Source organism: Cheilinus undulatus, linkage group 13 (assembly GCF_018320785.1).
Source record: "Cheilinus undulatus linkage group 13, ASM1832078v1, whole genome shotgun sequence".
Lineage (NCBI taxonomy): Eukaryota > Metazoa > Chordata > Actinopteri > Labriformes > Labridae > Cheilinus > Cheilinus undulatus.
In genome coordinates, this window is record NC_054877.1 from 30,857,162 (window position 1) to 30,873,910 (window position 16,749).

At 38.8% G+C, this 16,749-nt stretch overlaps 2 protein-coding genes across 2 annotated transcripts; one reads left to right on the plus strand and one right to left on the minus strand.

Moving 5' to 3' along the window:
- Positions 1 to 5,305, minus strand: LOC121520211 (lysine-rich arabinogalactan protein 19-like). Its single transcript, XM_041803585.1, has 4 exons — positions 5,227 to 5,305; positions 1,232 to 1,276; positions 788 to 936; positions 1 to 684 (listed from the first exon to the last, which is right to left on the minus strand). Exons 1-4 carry the CDS (start codon positions 5,303 to 5,305, stop codon positions 1 to 3), a joined length of 957 nt encoding a protein of 318 aa, XP_041659519.1.
- A 549-nt stretch (positions 5,306 to 5,854) lies between these two features.
- pcyt1aa (phosphate cytidylyltransferase 1A, choline a) lies at positions 5,855 to 16,486 on the plus strand. The gene is made up of 9 exons (XM_041804010.1): positions 5,855 to 6,223; positions 9,237 to 9,350; positions 10,051 to 10,150; positions 10,274 to 10,390; positions 11,582 to 11,733; positions 11,901 to 11,979; positions 13,236 to 13,378; positions 13,502 to 13,690; positions 13,889 to 16,486. The coding sequence occupies exons 2-9, from the start codon at positions 9,237 to 9,239 to the stop codon at positions 14,108 to 14,110; spliced, it is 1,116 nt and encodes a 371-aa protein (XP_041659944.1). The 5' UTR covers positions 5,855 to 6,223; the 3' UTR covers positions 14,111 to 16,486.
- The last annotated feature ends 263 nt before the right edge of the window (positions 16,487 to 16,749 follow it).

A 16,749-nucleotide genomic window follows, 5' to 3' on the forward strand; every position in this document is an offset into this window, starting at 1 on the left:
CTACTCTTCAGCTGCTGGATCAACATAATTGAAGGGGTCATAGAGGTCACGTTTGAAATCATAAGGATCAAAGAAAGGGTAGAGAGGTTTCTGGGTGGCTGCTGCTGCTGGTGGGGCAGTTTCCTCTACTTTTGCCACTTCTTTTTCCACTTTTTCCTCTGCAGGTGCCTCTGGAGCTTTTGTTTCCAGGATAGGGCGGGGTGGATGATCAATGAGGCAGTCAGGGTCCCAGTATGGGTCACAGTCATACTCCATACCTTTGAAAATGACTGGGGGAGGAGGGGGAGTTAGGTCGGACTTTTTGGGAGCAGGAGGAGCAGGAGGAGGCAGGGTTGGTTTGGGAGGAGCAGCAGCTTTTATCTCCTCCTCTGTTTTGGGCCTGCAGGCGGGGTTGTGACGTGGGTCGCACAGGACTGGAACGGCCCCTGTTGGCAGGTAGACAATCTGAGGTTTGCACAGGGGGTCTTTGGGATGACAGAGATAGATCTTCTGGGCATTCTCCAGAGGGTCTGGTGTGGGAGCAGGGGTGGTGGGGGGTGGAGGAGGCTGAGTGGTAGTAGTTGGAGCTTCGGTGGTGGTCAGTACACCCAGGGCATTTTGGTAACTGGAGGCATCAGGGCCATAAGTTAACTCCAAGTGTCGCATCTGCTGATACAGCATTCGGATCCTGTCGATCTCATAAATCTGAGTGAAAAGATCACAGAAACAAATCACAGAGGAAGAAAATTTCAGGCATAATCAAAGTAGGACCACATTATATAAGAATATCAAACCAAGCTGGACTTACTCCTTCAATGTGTCCAATGCTGTTGTAGAAACGGTAGTAGGACTGAAAATCAGGATTTCCTCTGTACCACTTAGGGTCGACGTTCCTCTTCGGTCGAGAATTAGTCAGGAAATCATGAGCCTGAGCTGAGCCAATGCTTACTGAATTCCCTGGAAAGAAACAGAGTCAGGAATAAGAACAAGGAAATTTAATTGTGTTATAATGTTTATGATCGTAATGTAATGGTTAGGTGATAGCACATAAATTTGAACCTTTTTTAAGACATAGTAGCTTTCTTGTGATTAGTATATTACCAGGTAATGTACTATTAAGCCTTTTAAACTGTAATATTAGCTATACTTTAATTTAATTGTATTCAAAATGCTAACTTTTTTACAGTCAATTTTAATTGAATAGTTGGTTTGTATCATTTTTCTAACATGAAATGCAACAGGTTTGAAATACCTCCAGGATTCTTCACTTTCACCAGAGATGTTGCTTCCAGCAAGCCTAAAGAGAGACAAAACATAAAATAAAACAACAGAAAAACACTTACGTCTACAAAGCCCTCAAGAGCAACTACATAAGACAGTGAAAAAAAGCCTACTTGCAATATTTAAACTCCTCCATACGGGTACATTGGAAGGAGAATAATTTCAAGTATTTTGCTCCGACTAACCTGGCATTAACAGCAGGTAGCACAGCGCCCTCAGCAGTGACACCTGGGAAATCATTATCCACATCTGCAATTGAAATATCAAACACTTTATTACTTTTCCTGTTCAACAGCTTTTCCTCTGAAAGTCTAATATCCAAGTATCTGTAAGGCATTGAAGGGAAAAAATACACCCAAGGTATCACACTCCTGAACATGAACCACCAGGTTCAGATGTTTCCTTGCAAAAAAGCTAAGGCAGAAAGTTAATTAGGAAATTAAGATCATATCAACCACTTTTGGACTGAAATATCCTTGGTTTGCACTTAAAGAAGATACCATCCATTCCTTTTGATCTTATCTTTTAAATTTGTCTCTAAATTTTTAATCCTTATGGCAAGTTAAGAGATAAAAAGCCAGTACATGAACAGAACAGAACAATAAGAACAATTGCCTCATTTCTTCATCTTCACTTTGAAATTAGTTGTAGTAAGTATACAAAGGACAACGTCTCACCTGCTCTTGCATCTCCTCGGTCCTGGTCTAATCTGCTGTACAACATAACAGTTCATAAATACTGCTGCTAATACTGGGGCCTTTCCATTGGCCACTGAGCTGCGCGTAGGCCTTTCTCCGCCCCTCTTGCATTTTCTGTTGAGACGTGGAAGAGCTCATTAGCACGCTGAGCATGAACCAGCAGTAAAAAGACCAACTTCAAACAAAATGTGACTCCTTGTAAAGCCACAAGAAACAGGCCTGAAACAGCAGGGCAACTACTGGGTGCCATCCTCCCATCTGTTTGTACTGTTGTCACTGCCCTTGATAAAATCCTCAATTGACAACTAATATACTCAGAAAGTCACACTCAATCATAAACAAGCATGCAAACATTTATCTGTTTAATCAATGAATATGGAAATTATGGTTGCATGTTCCCTGCTACAGTAGCCTAAATCTGGAAAAAAACATGCCTTGCAGGTAAAAATTAACCCTCTGTCGCAGAACAGCTGGATATGTCCTTTTAACTCTGGTCTTGGGCAGCCAAGAAATAGAGGGGGAGCGGCGTCAACCGCTGTTTAAGTCCCCAAGAAATATGCAGGAATTATGGGCTAGCTTGTTTCAACACCCAGTCTGTGTAACACAGTCTGGGAATTGATGTTCTGAGACTTTAAGATGGCCCTTTAATCTTCTTAAAACACTTCTGAATAACCACCAAGTATAAATCCACACAAAAAAGCACATGCTAGTAAATAATGTTACTACAGTGAAAACATACACTATTTATTTTCAACCAAAAACCTTTCCCTTGTTTCACCCTGTTCTTCTGGTCAGTACAAAATAAAACCTGTGCAAAGGAAAAGAGGAAGTCTGCCAGACAAGAGATTACATATTCTTGTGTTAGCAAGTAGTAGCATGCTAACACATGATCTTGCTATGGCTAGCTAACTGCTGTTTTGGCTTTGCTAACCTAGCAAACAAAGCTATTTATCTTCAAATATAACTTGGACCCTCAAGTGAATTAAACTATTGTTAATTAAGACGGTCTTCCTGTTCATAGTGGCTTTCATTCAAAAATATCAGTAGGTGAACATTTTTGTTGCACAACTGGTAGCATTGTACAACACCATAGCCCCATAGCTTTAACAGACAGGATGAGATTAGCATAATGTAAAATAAACAATGAAAAGATTTCCAGCATCTTGAAAATGGTTTCAAGTTTGTCTTAAAATGTTTCGACAGTGGTGCTCTTCATGTGATTTATCATGTTCTGCATTGTACAGTGTCTTTGAGTTTTTACAATAAGCAAAATTTAATATTATTATTATCGTTATTACAATCTACATCAAAGCTTGGTAGCCTAATGGTGGTAAGTAATAAAGATTGGATCTTAACTTTTTGATGACTAGTGAGCTAGACCTCTGCTCTGATATTACTTCCATTACATAATCAGGTCATCTTTTCAGTTTTTGGACTGTCTTTTTCATCTTCCTATGTGCCTCATTGGCTGCTCTGTGTTTGTCACTTCAACAGTGAAGCAAACTCTATCCTTAAACCAGCAGGTAAGGCTGCGATCAAAGGGTGCCAGAAGGAGACAGGCAGTCTATTGGGGCGCTACCAGGTGGCTAATGGTTAACATCATACTGTAATTGCTCTTTCACAGGTCAAAAATGGAAGGGTAGGAGTACTTGTTTTTCTTAAATGATATACATCTATTCAGCCCATACACTGAGACAACAGGCCGCCTGGACAAATAAATCATTTTGCTTTACAGAAGGTTTAAGTACTTAAGTACTGTAATGGTCTGGCACCAGCCCGATGGTTGCATTATATCCTAATACCTTTTAAATAAATAATTATCTGTAACTTGAAGTCATTCTCCTGAGTGTCATGAATAATCCCAAATCATCACATTGCTGTCTGTTGTATTTCAGGTCAGACTGGTAGGCTGCACAACTCAACCACAACCTCCAGGGTATCAATTATTGTAAGCAGTGTCCCTCTGATCTTCGAGGGAAATAACACTTTTTCCTGGAGCTCTCTGCAGGACAACATGGGGATCTGCTCCAGAGTGATGTTTTCAGCTCTATGACCTTGATTCCAGTGCTATACCCCTCCTCTGTCTTTCCATATTGACAGTAATAAAAATTGGTTTCTGATTCACAATGCTTGAAAACTCCTTGAATTATTGTAGGAATGAACTAGTTCACAAGACAAATTGATTGAAAACAATTGCAAAATTGAGCAAGGCTTAGGGATGATTCTGTCTTCCCAAAGAGAGTTTAATAAGCACTGCTGTATCATTTAACTGCATCTAAATATCTTCATTTAATTTACGACTGGTGAGTAAGGACTACAAATTGAGTCAGAACTTTTCATGGTTGTGTGCCTGGACAAACAATTGTGAAAAACCCTAAGCAAACATACCTCCATACATTGTATTTTACCTTGCGTCTTTTTTCCATGGTAACAAGTAAATTTTAGTTGATTTCTCAAGATCTTGACTTATTAAGCCCAATTTCTTGTGAAACAAATGTCTTTTTTCCATTAGATTGTGTTAATTTTTTTAAATTTCTGCAAAGCAACAGAACATTTGCAGTTTCATATAGGAAAAATTGAATATAATGAGAAATATTTGTGAAGATATGCAAGATGAGGACCAGTGGTTTTAACTGTCCATCTACCATTCATTCATTCATTCATTTTTTTTAGATTTCATTTTTATGCCGCCATTTTTCTAAATCAACCTAGTTTTTCTTTCTTTTATTTCTAACAGTTTATTTCATATTTTACAAACATTTTACAAATTAGAACATTCTGTGACATAGGAACTTTTTTTATCAACCTAGTTTTTCATTCTATTTTTTTAAAGTATGTCTGCTGCCCTTCTCATTATTTGTTGTTAGTTTTATGGAAACTTAAAACCTCTCAGAAAATATAGAAAACCAGTAAATAGTTTTCAGGCAAGGCCTTAGGTTCTCTGCTGCCCCCACTTGGGGGTCCCAAACCCTAGGTAGGGAACCGATGGATACACAAGAGCATGCAATTAAAGACAATGAATAATTACAAAATATGGAATATAAAACAAATTATAAATAGTATTTACAAACTGTTATGTACAGATTGGATATATTACAGACTGGATATGGTGGAGATATTTATACATACACATATACATACAAAATTATAAATATATATATACAAACACATGTGCAGGTTATACATGTAAATATTTGTCAAAAAATCTCACAGTCTCTATAGTTGTTGTTTGGTTGTAGAAATAATGTATGGTTGTACAAATTCATACCACACACCAAGACAAGCCTCAGGGAACACCAGTGGGCCTCACTATACCATATAGGAACCAGAAAATTATACAAATACATGCTTTTAGGGTTTTGTTTTTTTTTTTTTTTTTTTTTTTGCCATTTTCAAAACCTCTTGTGTAAGAGGTAAGTCACTTTTATCCCAAGTTATCCAAAAACACATACATATGAAATATATTACAGTTAGAAAATACCAGAAATGCCTAGGAGGAAATTTGTGGATTATTTGAGGTTGTCAGAGTTTTGATAGTTTGATATTCTATGATGTGTGTTATAGAACAACGCAACTGTTACAAGGAACTGTTATCTTGATCCTTAATAGTATAAAAAAAATCAACTTAGTCATACAAATTTCCAATGCACACCTAGACTCACATCATCTGAGAACCACTGATCAACTGAGTTTTAGCCAAAAAAAAATCATATATATTATTATTATTATTATTATTATTATTATTATTATAGCAGGAGTTGTTAGGTTTCAAACACTGATACCTTTTCATGGGCGCAACAATTCCTCGTGAGGCCCTTGTTTGAATGTATTTGTCAAATTTGTCCACCAGATGGCGAAGTATGCTAAACCGGAAGTGTCCGACTTGTTATGTCAGTTCCTTTGACGATGTCGAAGTTTGTAGTTCCTGTGTAGTTGACCTGTCAGCGTTGTAGTACAAGCTGTCACTGCTGAAATTTTCCTGCTTCGTTGGATTGGGGCACTTTTCTGCCAGCAACACTGCCGGTCCGAGTGCGTCAGACAGACAGGGTTGTTCGTATTTTCCGTTGTCACTGCTGTCAGCTAACGAGCAAGCTAACGGCTACATAGAGCTAACAGGCAAAGAAGCCGGAGAGCTAGCTTGCTAGCAGGCATTCGACGGTAGACACCAGTGTAAGCTGGCTTTTTGCTGTTAGCTAACTCGGTACTGTCTGTGCGAGGAAGCCGCCCACTCCTGCAAAGCAGCACTCGGGACAAAAGAGTTAGCGGTAAGTTAGCAGAAACTTGGCTGACGTGAGTAGTTAAGCACTAGCAGACGTAACTAGCCGGGTTACTTAGCGTATTGATTTTACAGCTTTCCAGACGACAGCGTCCAGTATGACAGGGTGGAAAATAAAGCTGCACAACCAGTAACACCAGTTACCTAACAACTCCTCCGTCAGCTGTTTTAGCCACTGGGAACACCTCTGTAGTTAGTTTTGACAACTTTTGTGTCTGTTTTCGTAATATTGCATACGCGGTGTACTGAACAAGATTGAAGGCAGATATTGGGGAACATTTTGTGAAGTACAAATGTGGTTCTCAAACTGTGGTCCGGGATCCAACAGGGTACCAGGGTAATGTTCCAGTGGCCAAGTTAGATTTTCGTTGTGTTATGGGGGATTGTTATGCTTTAAAACATAATACCAAATTCGAGTGTATAATATTTTTTTAATCCCTTGACTTGGGTTTACAATTTAAATCGACAATACGTCATTTGGTCAATAGAAAATCTCATTTATAATTATTTTGATGTCTGATTTATTATTTAATTCTCCCAAGAATGTCCCAAACAATATCTGGCCCCGGCCTTTTAACATGTGTATTTGCTGCTTGTATGTCTCAAATGACAAAAATAATAAATATAAATTATATATATTGTATGGACTACTGATTAAATGAAAGAAGCACCAGGCTCAAACTTTTCCTCAGATTGCATTTTTTGAGACACTGTCTGTTTGCAGCAAATACCTTGAACCAGTGCTGCACAGCATCTGGTTTTACCAGACTTGACACTGTTCTTTTGTTGCTTGCTTATTATAGCAGCCTGTTCCAGTTATGATGACATGTGCTCTCATGTAAATCTTGTCTGTCAGTGTGTGAGAGCCCTGCAGAGCTTTTCACCCTTGCAGCTCAGCTGCTACCAAGAGAGAGACAGGGGGCTGCATGTACAAGCATCCAGTGTTGGATCATGTATCTGTCACCACTGGGATTGTGCATTGCTTTGCCTGTCACTTATTGTACTGAGTCACACTTTCATAACTGATGACGCAGCAGGGAACATCCAGCCAGGAGTTAGCAAGAATTAATCACGAGTTCAAGGAGTTACATTAGAAATAAAAGAGTCCCTTTAATGACCTGTTGCTTCAATTTAGGTGACGTGATGGAATGTGAGGAATGGGGCAGAGCTTTAACCTATAACACAGGAACCCTTGTAATAGGATACTGGCAGTAGTCTCTTTTGTCTCAGCCTTTTTAATAGAGGTGGGTGGCACAGTATCACTGTGGAGGGTGTTTCAAACTCTGTATTGGAAAATTTAACATGATTTTAATATGAACAGCGTAAAGTTCTACAGTAGTGGTTCTCAACTGGTTGGGCATTCCTCCTCCAGCTCCTTATGAGAAAGCGCGACCCAAATTTAAAAAAAAAAATGTTTAACTACTCAAATGATAAAAATGTTACCCTTTGATAAAAATGTTGCGGTTTGGACCCTAAATAAAATGAAACATAATATAGCAAAGTTTTAGGACAAAACAAACATATTTAAAAAGCATATCTTAACAGAAGGACATACATCTTGCTTTACTCCAGTTTCCAGGGACAACCCCCCCCCCCATCATTGTGGGAAAACCATCTTTGTTTTCTTGAGAAAAGGAGATAAATAAGTTGTAATCTGTGCAAAATGAATCAAATTTACCAATCATCACTGGAAAACCTAAAATAAATGTATTGATTTTCTACCAGTCCTCTTAGGGCTTCTGTATTTAATGTTTTTTTTTGCCACTTTTTTTCTGGCACACATTCATGACCCACCGGAAAAAGCACTGTGACCCACTTTTGGGTCCTGACCCACCAGTTGAGAACTACTGCACTAGATATTGTTGACTTGTTCTTTCTGTATACACAGGACACTTATAGGCCCCACCAAGAGCCTGAACATAAAGTTAGACTTTTTCTGCTTTACTCTTTTAAAAGTGTCAAATAATAAGCCTTTTTTTTCTCATTTATAAATCATTAGTAGTCATTTTCAAGCAAGAATCTGACATTTTTGTTCATCCACAATTTGAATCACCCGTGCAATTCATTCTTTGTTTTGTGTACATATTTTATTTATTATTAAGGTAAACAGAATGTCCTACGGTTTTGGGTCTTGGGTCTGTTGTATTTTACTAAATAAACAATTGACAGAGGACTTTAGAAGATGACCAGCTGTATAATCAGTGGTCAATATTTGTATACTTCTGCATTTCTTTATATCATGTCTTGCAAAGCTATTTCAGATGTTAATCGTCTAAAAATTCTCCATTTGTGTGTCTTTTTTCTCCAAAATTTTCAGAAATTTAGCTTAGGAATCCATTGATAATGGACTTTTGTATAATGTAAAAGAAGTAACCCTCAACATACTAATGGGTGCAGTCACAAGAAAGTCATCCAGCTGGCCACATATTCAAAACAATGCCAGCTAAAGTCTTGGAGACTTCTGTCCTGGACCAAATGTGAATTTAAGCTCTTCTTGAATCATAACCACTTTCTCTTAACTGGAAGGACAACTATTAGATTGTTGTCATGTTTTCCAGGCTGAGCTGAAGGTGTCACGGAGGTCATTTTCTGTATGATCAAAAAAAGTTGTTTATGTAGCAACAGGTGATGTGCTTTATTTTCAGGTGACCTGTCTACTTGTAAAATATTTTCATTTTTTTCCAATGACCAGCTGTGGCTCTTTAACCCACATACTGTGTGTCCCTGTCACTGTTACTGGGTCAAAGTTGACGCAGTAGATGTCATCTGCCATAACCTGCTGTCTATATTTACAGTCTGTCTGTATTGTATGCTATATAATACTTACTATACTTATGTAACATACCCTTCACATCCAGGATGTGTGCGTATGTTTCAGAGTATGTCTGAGTGTCTTCATCTGAATGGTCCTCTTTTAAAATCAAACCAGAAGAGGTCAAAGCTGCTATGGAAAGAATGAACTAAAGTGTGTTTTAACTTCCTTTACTTGGTCTTTGACACAGATGGAGGCTCAGAGCTCCAGCGGACTGCTGCTGTCCAGAAAGAGAAGAAGAGATGGCTCCAATGGGGAGACTGAGGAGGGAGAAAGGCTTGGGAAAATCCCCAGATGTACCGTGGTGAGTCAGCCGTGTGCTTGAGCTGTTAAGCAACGTGTTAAAAAAGCATTTTCTATAAGCTTTGTGTATGCCCAGGCAATCCTGAATGTTTCCCCTGGATATGCTGATCCTGAATGCAAGGTGGTGGATTAATCCAACATAGTAACTGCAGGGAAAACATTAATAAAAATGGCAATAGTTAAGTTTCTTTTCTTCACTGTGAGTGCACTCTTTTTGGTCCTTTATCACATTTCTTCTGCTGTAAGGGTAACTCAAGAGAACATTTTATCCTGATATTTTCATATCAAGGGGCTCTAAAAAGAGATCTTTGTCATGTCTTCTCCTCTGGAGGGCATTCCAGAGATAACTTCACGATGTTTCTCCTTAAGGGGCACGTGAAAGATCACCTTGTTATTCATTCAACCTTTTTTTTAAAGGATGAGGGAAACAGTGATAGCCCTCATTTCCTGTGGCACTGAATGTACAATATTTGTCATAATGTTCTACAGTTAAACAATTAATTTGTCTTTTTAATTAAATTCAGTTGTAGTTGGTTGCTTGGCCTTCACATCAGTCAGTGCCAGGATTTCTATGACATTTGTACAACAACAGAAGAGATTTTAAAAAACTTAAAAACTTAAAGTACATTATGTTTTAGCCACAATCTAAATGGTAAACTTACTTGACCACTGAAGTCTTTCCTTTTCTGGTGGCCTCACAGGGATTGAAACACCCTGCACCTTTCGCAGATGAGCTGGAGCCAGCTGATGATAAACCTTATGAGAGAGTCAGCATGGAGGAGGCCAAAAGGGGAACACCACGTGAGTCTGTTTTCTTTACATCCTTTCTCTCTGTCTCTAGATAGATATGAAAAATATGTTTAAACATCTGCACAGGACAAATCTTAAATGCCTTCATGTTTCATCTCACCTCACTTTGTCCAGCTGACAGACCGGTGCGGGTGTACGCAGATGGCATCTTTGATGTTTTCCACTCAGGACACGCCAGAGCTCTCATGCAGGCTAAAGGCCTCTTCCCAAATACACACCTCATCGTTGGAGGTAAGTAAGCGACTGCAGTTGTATCTAATAAAGATATGGGTTTGATGGTTTATAGCTACAGGTACACTACAAGATCAGAAAAGTCAACTGTTACTTGATGTTTGTAAATCCTTTGAATGTTCTCCATGACACCTTTGTCTTCTCACTTTATGATAGGAAAGTCTTAAGAAATGAAATGTTAACCAGTTCAGTTTTCTACGGCAGTATCTTGTACACTTTGGCTCAACCCAATTTCTAACTTCACCCCTACCGCTCAACTTCAAGTTCCCCCTTGCCCTTTGAAACAGAGTTACAAGGGGTTGTGGGGAAATCTCCCACTACAAAGTAGGATGACCATTTATGTTCCTGATACATCATCAGTTGTCGTTGATTGCATTTGCATAAACAGACTTAAAGATAATACTGCAAATTCCATTACAAGGGATTTAAAAAAATGCTTGTTTGAAATCAGTAGAGCCATAGTGCATTGAAACATTGAATGATTTAAGATTATTGTCATACATTTAAGCTTGTCTTTGCAAGGAAACAACTGACATTGTACACTTTTTGAACAGCCATCTTACTGATGATTTGCAAGACATTCTCTGAGATTACTTGTAACACTTGGTTTGGAGTGTGCTGCTGGAAAATCTCCATTTAAAGGGCCATGTAGCCCTTGCACTTCACCCTAACTCTCCATTCCAACAAGACTCAGGACATTCCTATCCCTAGATGTGAACACTCAAAGAGTAGGGGTAGAGCTTTGTGGCGAGGGCAAGGGTTGTTTAAGTGTGACTTAGGTGAACTTTTTTGAGTCGTTTACGAGGTACATCTCTTTGCTGATCCGACCTGTTTTATATATTTTCAGTTTTCCCTAAAAGATATTTCTGTTTTTACCTGTCTAAATCACTGCTCCTTGTGAAAGCTTGTTGGAAAAATATATACAACTTCAGCAGTTAATCCCTTTATTGTAATCTGACCTGGTGGTAGCAGCGACAGGCATTAAAATAACTGTACAGAAATAGTCAGTCATCCTCCTGATATTCTCATTTACTTTGTAGGTCATAGGAAGACACTGGTATTAAGATATCTGTTTCTTAACCAGTTAAACACTCCTCAAAGATTGTAAAAAAATAAAAAGGGCAAGGATGTTAAGAATTTAATTTAAACATTTTAATTTTGATTATTTCTGTTATTTAAAAAAAATTCCAGTGTGCAGTGATGACCTGACTCACAAATACAAAGGCTTCACGGTGATGAATGAGGACGAGCGCTACGATGCCATCAGACACTGTCGCTATGTGGATGAAGTGGTGCGAAATGCTCCCTGGACGTTAACGCCAGAGTTCCTTGCAAAACATCGCGTAAGTGGATGAAATGGAATTAGGAAAAAAAAACTCAGATCAAAGACACACACGTGTATTTACTGGGATCTTCAGTTCAGATCCCTTGCTATATTTTCCTGATTTTTTCCTCTTTGATTACATTGAGTTTGGATTTTAATTGTAAATGTGTTGTTTTTCCTCTCTAGATTGACTTTGTGGCCCATGATGACATCCCATACTCCTCAGCTGGCAGTGATGATGTGTACAAGCACATTAAGGAAGCTGGTTAGTGTTACAGTGACAGAGTAATACAACAGTACACATATAAGGACAAGATACAGTTAAACTCACCCAGGAAATAGCACTGTATTTAGCTTTAAATGAAACATGGGTAAAGGCAGAAGAGCATACAGGACATCAGTCAATGTACCGAGAAGGTGTACAACACAGACAACATAGTCAAATCTTCTCTGGGCCAAATCTTTACAACACAAATACTTAAAAGAAGAGAAAAGAAATGCACCTCCTGTACAATTTGTAAATGGATGAATCTGGATTCCTTCATGGAAAAATGACATGTTAAATGCCAGATTATATCTGTTGAGAAACAGAAGACGTCCCATTAAGAAGGCACATAAACTGCCACCAAGTGGTCTGTTTCAGTTCTGTTCAGTATGGTACAGAGTTAATTGTGTTTCCACTGTCAAAAGTAGGACAGTTCAAAAATGGCTGATCTGTACCGTCCTACTTCTTGGTACTTAACTTCTATTGGAGTACCAGGTGTACCCATCTGACCTAAAAGAGCTAGACTCGAGAGGTTCGAAGAAGAATCTTCACTTCCTGTGCAGCAGTGGTAATAATGGACAAACACGGCGTCTTTTCTCTCTCATTCCATCATAAACATGCTTTCTGAGAAAACTGGTATACTATTTAGAAAGTAAATCTTGTGGAATATTGGTTAGTTTGAAATGACAGCTCCATTCAAGAGGACACGAAATGAGCCATAGTGATGTTCTGTTTACCAACCAGTTGGTTCTATGAGTCATCTCATTATTGTCAATGACCAGATACTGCTTTCATGTGAGAGTTGTTTTCCTTTTATATCATTTTTGTTGTTGTTAGACATAAAGAGACATTTAAAAAAGCCAAAATAGTACCTAATTGAAACTGCCTGTGGAAACATAAGCAAGATCAAGGTTTACAGTGGCAAACTGTCCTGAATTACACTGGACAACTTGATGAAAATGTACCAATAGAAGAGCCGGTTGTTGCTCATTTTCTTGTATCAGCTTGAAAATTAAAAGACTAAACCTTAATCACATACCTCAATGGACATAGGTGTTTTTTTATTTTACAAATGAAAGAAAGCAATATGACTGGACATAAACAAAAAATAATTAACTTTTTAATATTTTGCATTGGTACCTAAGCAAACTGCAAAAATGTATTTTTTTTCTCCAGTTTTCTCCCTTTTTTGTCCTTTTTCACACACCTGTATCTGGTAACCTTTTCTCCTCTGTCAACTTCTCTGCTCTCCACAGGTATGTTTGCTCCTACACAGAGGACAGAGGGCATTTCCACCTCTGACATCATCACACGCATAGTCAGAGACTATGACGTGTACGTCAGACGCAACCTCCAGAGAGGATACACAGCAAAGGAGCTCAATGTCAGCTTCATAAACGTAAGAAAATAAAGTCTGTGTGAGGGTCAGAGAAAAAGAAGAGAATGGAGTTGTGACAGTAGCAGATTTATTTTAATGTTGTTAGTGTCTGGGTAGTTTATGTTGCTCTTCCTATGTGCTCAGGAGAAAAAGTACCACCTGCAAGAGCGAGTGGACAAGGTGAAGAGAAAGGTCCGGGACGTGGAGGAAAGGAGCAAAGAGTTTGTCCAGAAGGTGGAAGAGAAGAGCATTGACCTCATCCAGAAATGGGAGGAGAAATCCAGAGAGTTCATCGGCAACTTCCTGCAGATGTTTGGCCCTGAGGGAGCTCTGGTGAGGATGTTGGTTTAGTTTGGTCTTTAATCACTGTTTAATCAGAAGAGCTACTGATAAAACTATCTGTATTTACACTGCTGATGGCCTGGGGGAAATGTTAAAGTGGGAAGGAAAGCATTATAAATTCTGGCTGTATTAATCTGATAGATCAGCGTTGATATAACATAAGATCTCTTCATGTGTCCGTCTCCACAGAAGCACATGTTAAAGGAAGGGAAAGGCCGCATGCTGCAGGCCATCAGCCCCAGACAGAGCCCCAACAGCAGCCCCACCCGGGAGGAGCGCTCCCCATCTCCCACCTTCCGCCTTCCCTTCTTCACCAAGACCTCTCCGCCTCCTTCACCTCCGTCGCACCACAGCGGGGCCCGTGGATACCTCATCAGCGATGACGATGATGATGAAGAGGACGAGAACTAAGAGTTTTTGACGTCTTCACTTTAATCTAGGCTGCACTCAGTTTAAGCTGTAAACTGAGCTGTTGAGGAACGAATTTTCACTGAGCTCCTGCTTAAATTTTCTCTGTTTATGATTTTACTTTGACCTTTAGCACTTCAGTTTCATATTAACTGTAACAGCCAGTTTCCCCCACAAATCTTGTTTTTAACAGCCAGTTTTTTTTGTTTGTTTTTTTTTTTTGTGTAACGGTCAGTAAAATTTCCACTAGTCACCTGAGTTCTTTTAAATAAGTGTTGTTTCTCGATCACTTTTGTTGAGTTTCTTAGCACCTCACCGTCACTTTGGATTACTGCAGCTGTGACACGTAAGGGTGAGGTGGAAGCTTGTGTTTTGTTTTTGTCATGGCTTTCTTTAGCAGGATGGCTTACAGGTTTTTGGTCACATGTTGGAACAGCACATTGAGTTTGGTGTGATAGAGGTTTCTTTAGACCTCTCTGAGAGTCTGGTGATTATCTCTGGTTGGAAGTTTTTAGAGCGGGTCAGAAAACTGGACCTTTAAATGATCTGCTCTCATGGGGCAGTTTATTATCCGCTCATACAAACAAGAAACCAGCCTTTTTTAATAACGGGAAACTTCAGATTACAGTCTGAGCTGAATTGAACAGTCAAGTGTTAAATGTCCTCTAAACAACAGCTTTTTCCCACATTCATCCGCCTGCTTTAGGGCTGTGCGTGTCCGTGTGTGTGCATGTCATGTCTAGCTCCCACATCGGCATGTTTTGAAATGTTTTCTGTCAACGTAGTCCACCTGTTGACAGATCTGGGTTCAGCTTTGTCTTGAAGTATTAAATTTGCTTTAAATGTTCTTGTCTGCTGACAGATTCAGTCTTTGGAAGACTAGTTTCAAACAGGGCACCTTTCTTGTGGTGTTACTGAAAGTCATGCAAGAATGACCCATTTAAATGTGGATCTAGAGATACTTATTTTTGTAGATTTCCTCCTTTTGTTCTCTGGCCTCTGTACAGATCTTTATAATCCCTGTTTAGTGCTTCACAGTATGAGCGGTGAATCAACATGAGCAAGGATGGAGGAATTTATTAAAGGTTATTATAAAGCAGAACCTGCGTCAACTGGGCCTGTAGGGAAGTAATAAACATCTGATACACGTGATAACAGCTGAAGGAAGTGACCTGAGAACTCTCATTGCCCAACTTTAACAAGAAAGAGGAGTCTCAAGCACATGAATAGCGCACAGACAGAAGAATAAAGTCTAAAAGGGGTTTTCCCCTAATGGTATTCATGTGCTATGTGAGATTCAGTTTGATGAAACTCCAGATCAACTGTTCATAGCTACCTCCTTCTTCCCTTTCTTCAAAGATGAGCACAAAGTTTGAGCATTTTTTTCTTTCCACTTTCTGAACAGAGCCATTGTTGCAGCACTGACGCAACATGACTGGGTCAAATATTTGAGATTTTCCAGCTGTTTCCATGTGCATCTCCGGTGATACAGCATGTCTTCTGTCTCCTGAAAAAGCATCAAAATGAAATGATCTGGAGATGATAAGCATTACTGTCAGATAACTCAAATATTGATGTTTAAAGATGTCGGATTGATCTGCTCCAGGCTCAGTTTCCTAAAAGCACTTCTTTTTGAAGTCAATCTTTGCTGCAGGGACAAAGACTCCCTCTGTCTTCGTGTGTAAATCAGATTTTAAGGTGGGAAATGTCTGCCTGGAGTTAGAAAAATTCTACTTTTGATATTAAAAATAATGTAAATCCAGCCTTGATTTTGGTGCTAAGCTACTTTTGGGAAGCCTCGCCTCGATTCTGGTGGACTCTCTTCCTTTAAATCAGTGTGAACTTCTCCTTTACAGCACGTCTACGTTGTGAGTTTATGGTGGCAAAAACTCCAGTGGCAGGCCAATAACTACTACTTGCCACTACTGCAAGATACAATTGTAAATGTTTTTTAACATCAAGTGTTTTAATCATGTTCTATTTTACCGTTTGGAGTTTATTTTTGTTCTATGTATTGGATGTAGAGGAAGTGAAAGACAGGAAAAATGTATTAAACGTGTTGGCCAAAGCATTTCTTGACCTTGACCCATTTTTCATCTCCTGGTAACACTTCAAATCAATATTTAATCATTTCTGATCAGTTTGATCAAGCAGGGTTCCTACATGCTCAAAAAATCAAATTTAATACTTCTTAAGACATGAACTGAAAGAAAGCAATACCACTGTTTGCACAGTGAATGATCAGAAAGAGAGATTTGTCTGTGCGCTGGACCAGGGCTGAATTTTCTGTTTTAATGAATTGTTTATGAAGTGTCAAATGGTATAGTAAAGTTTTGTGGTCATTAACGCCAAAATTTGATGGACACAACTATTATCAACTATTATAGTTTGTTTTGTTTTTTTTAACAATTGCTAAAACATTTCTCAAATTCTTCCATTGTATCTGAACCTTGAACAAAAATTTCAGTGCTCAAACTTCTTTGACAAAACCTCTAAATCACATCAAAACAGTTTTAACTGCTTAGAATCAAACTCTGTTGTCACACCATAAACACTGCAGTCAAAAGTCAAACTCTACAGAGAAAAATAGAAAACACTATGGTTAATGATGGAAAAAGTTCATTCTTGCAACTGTGAATAAG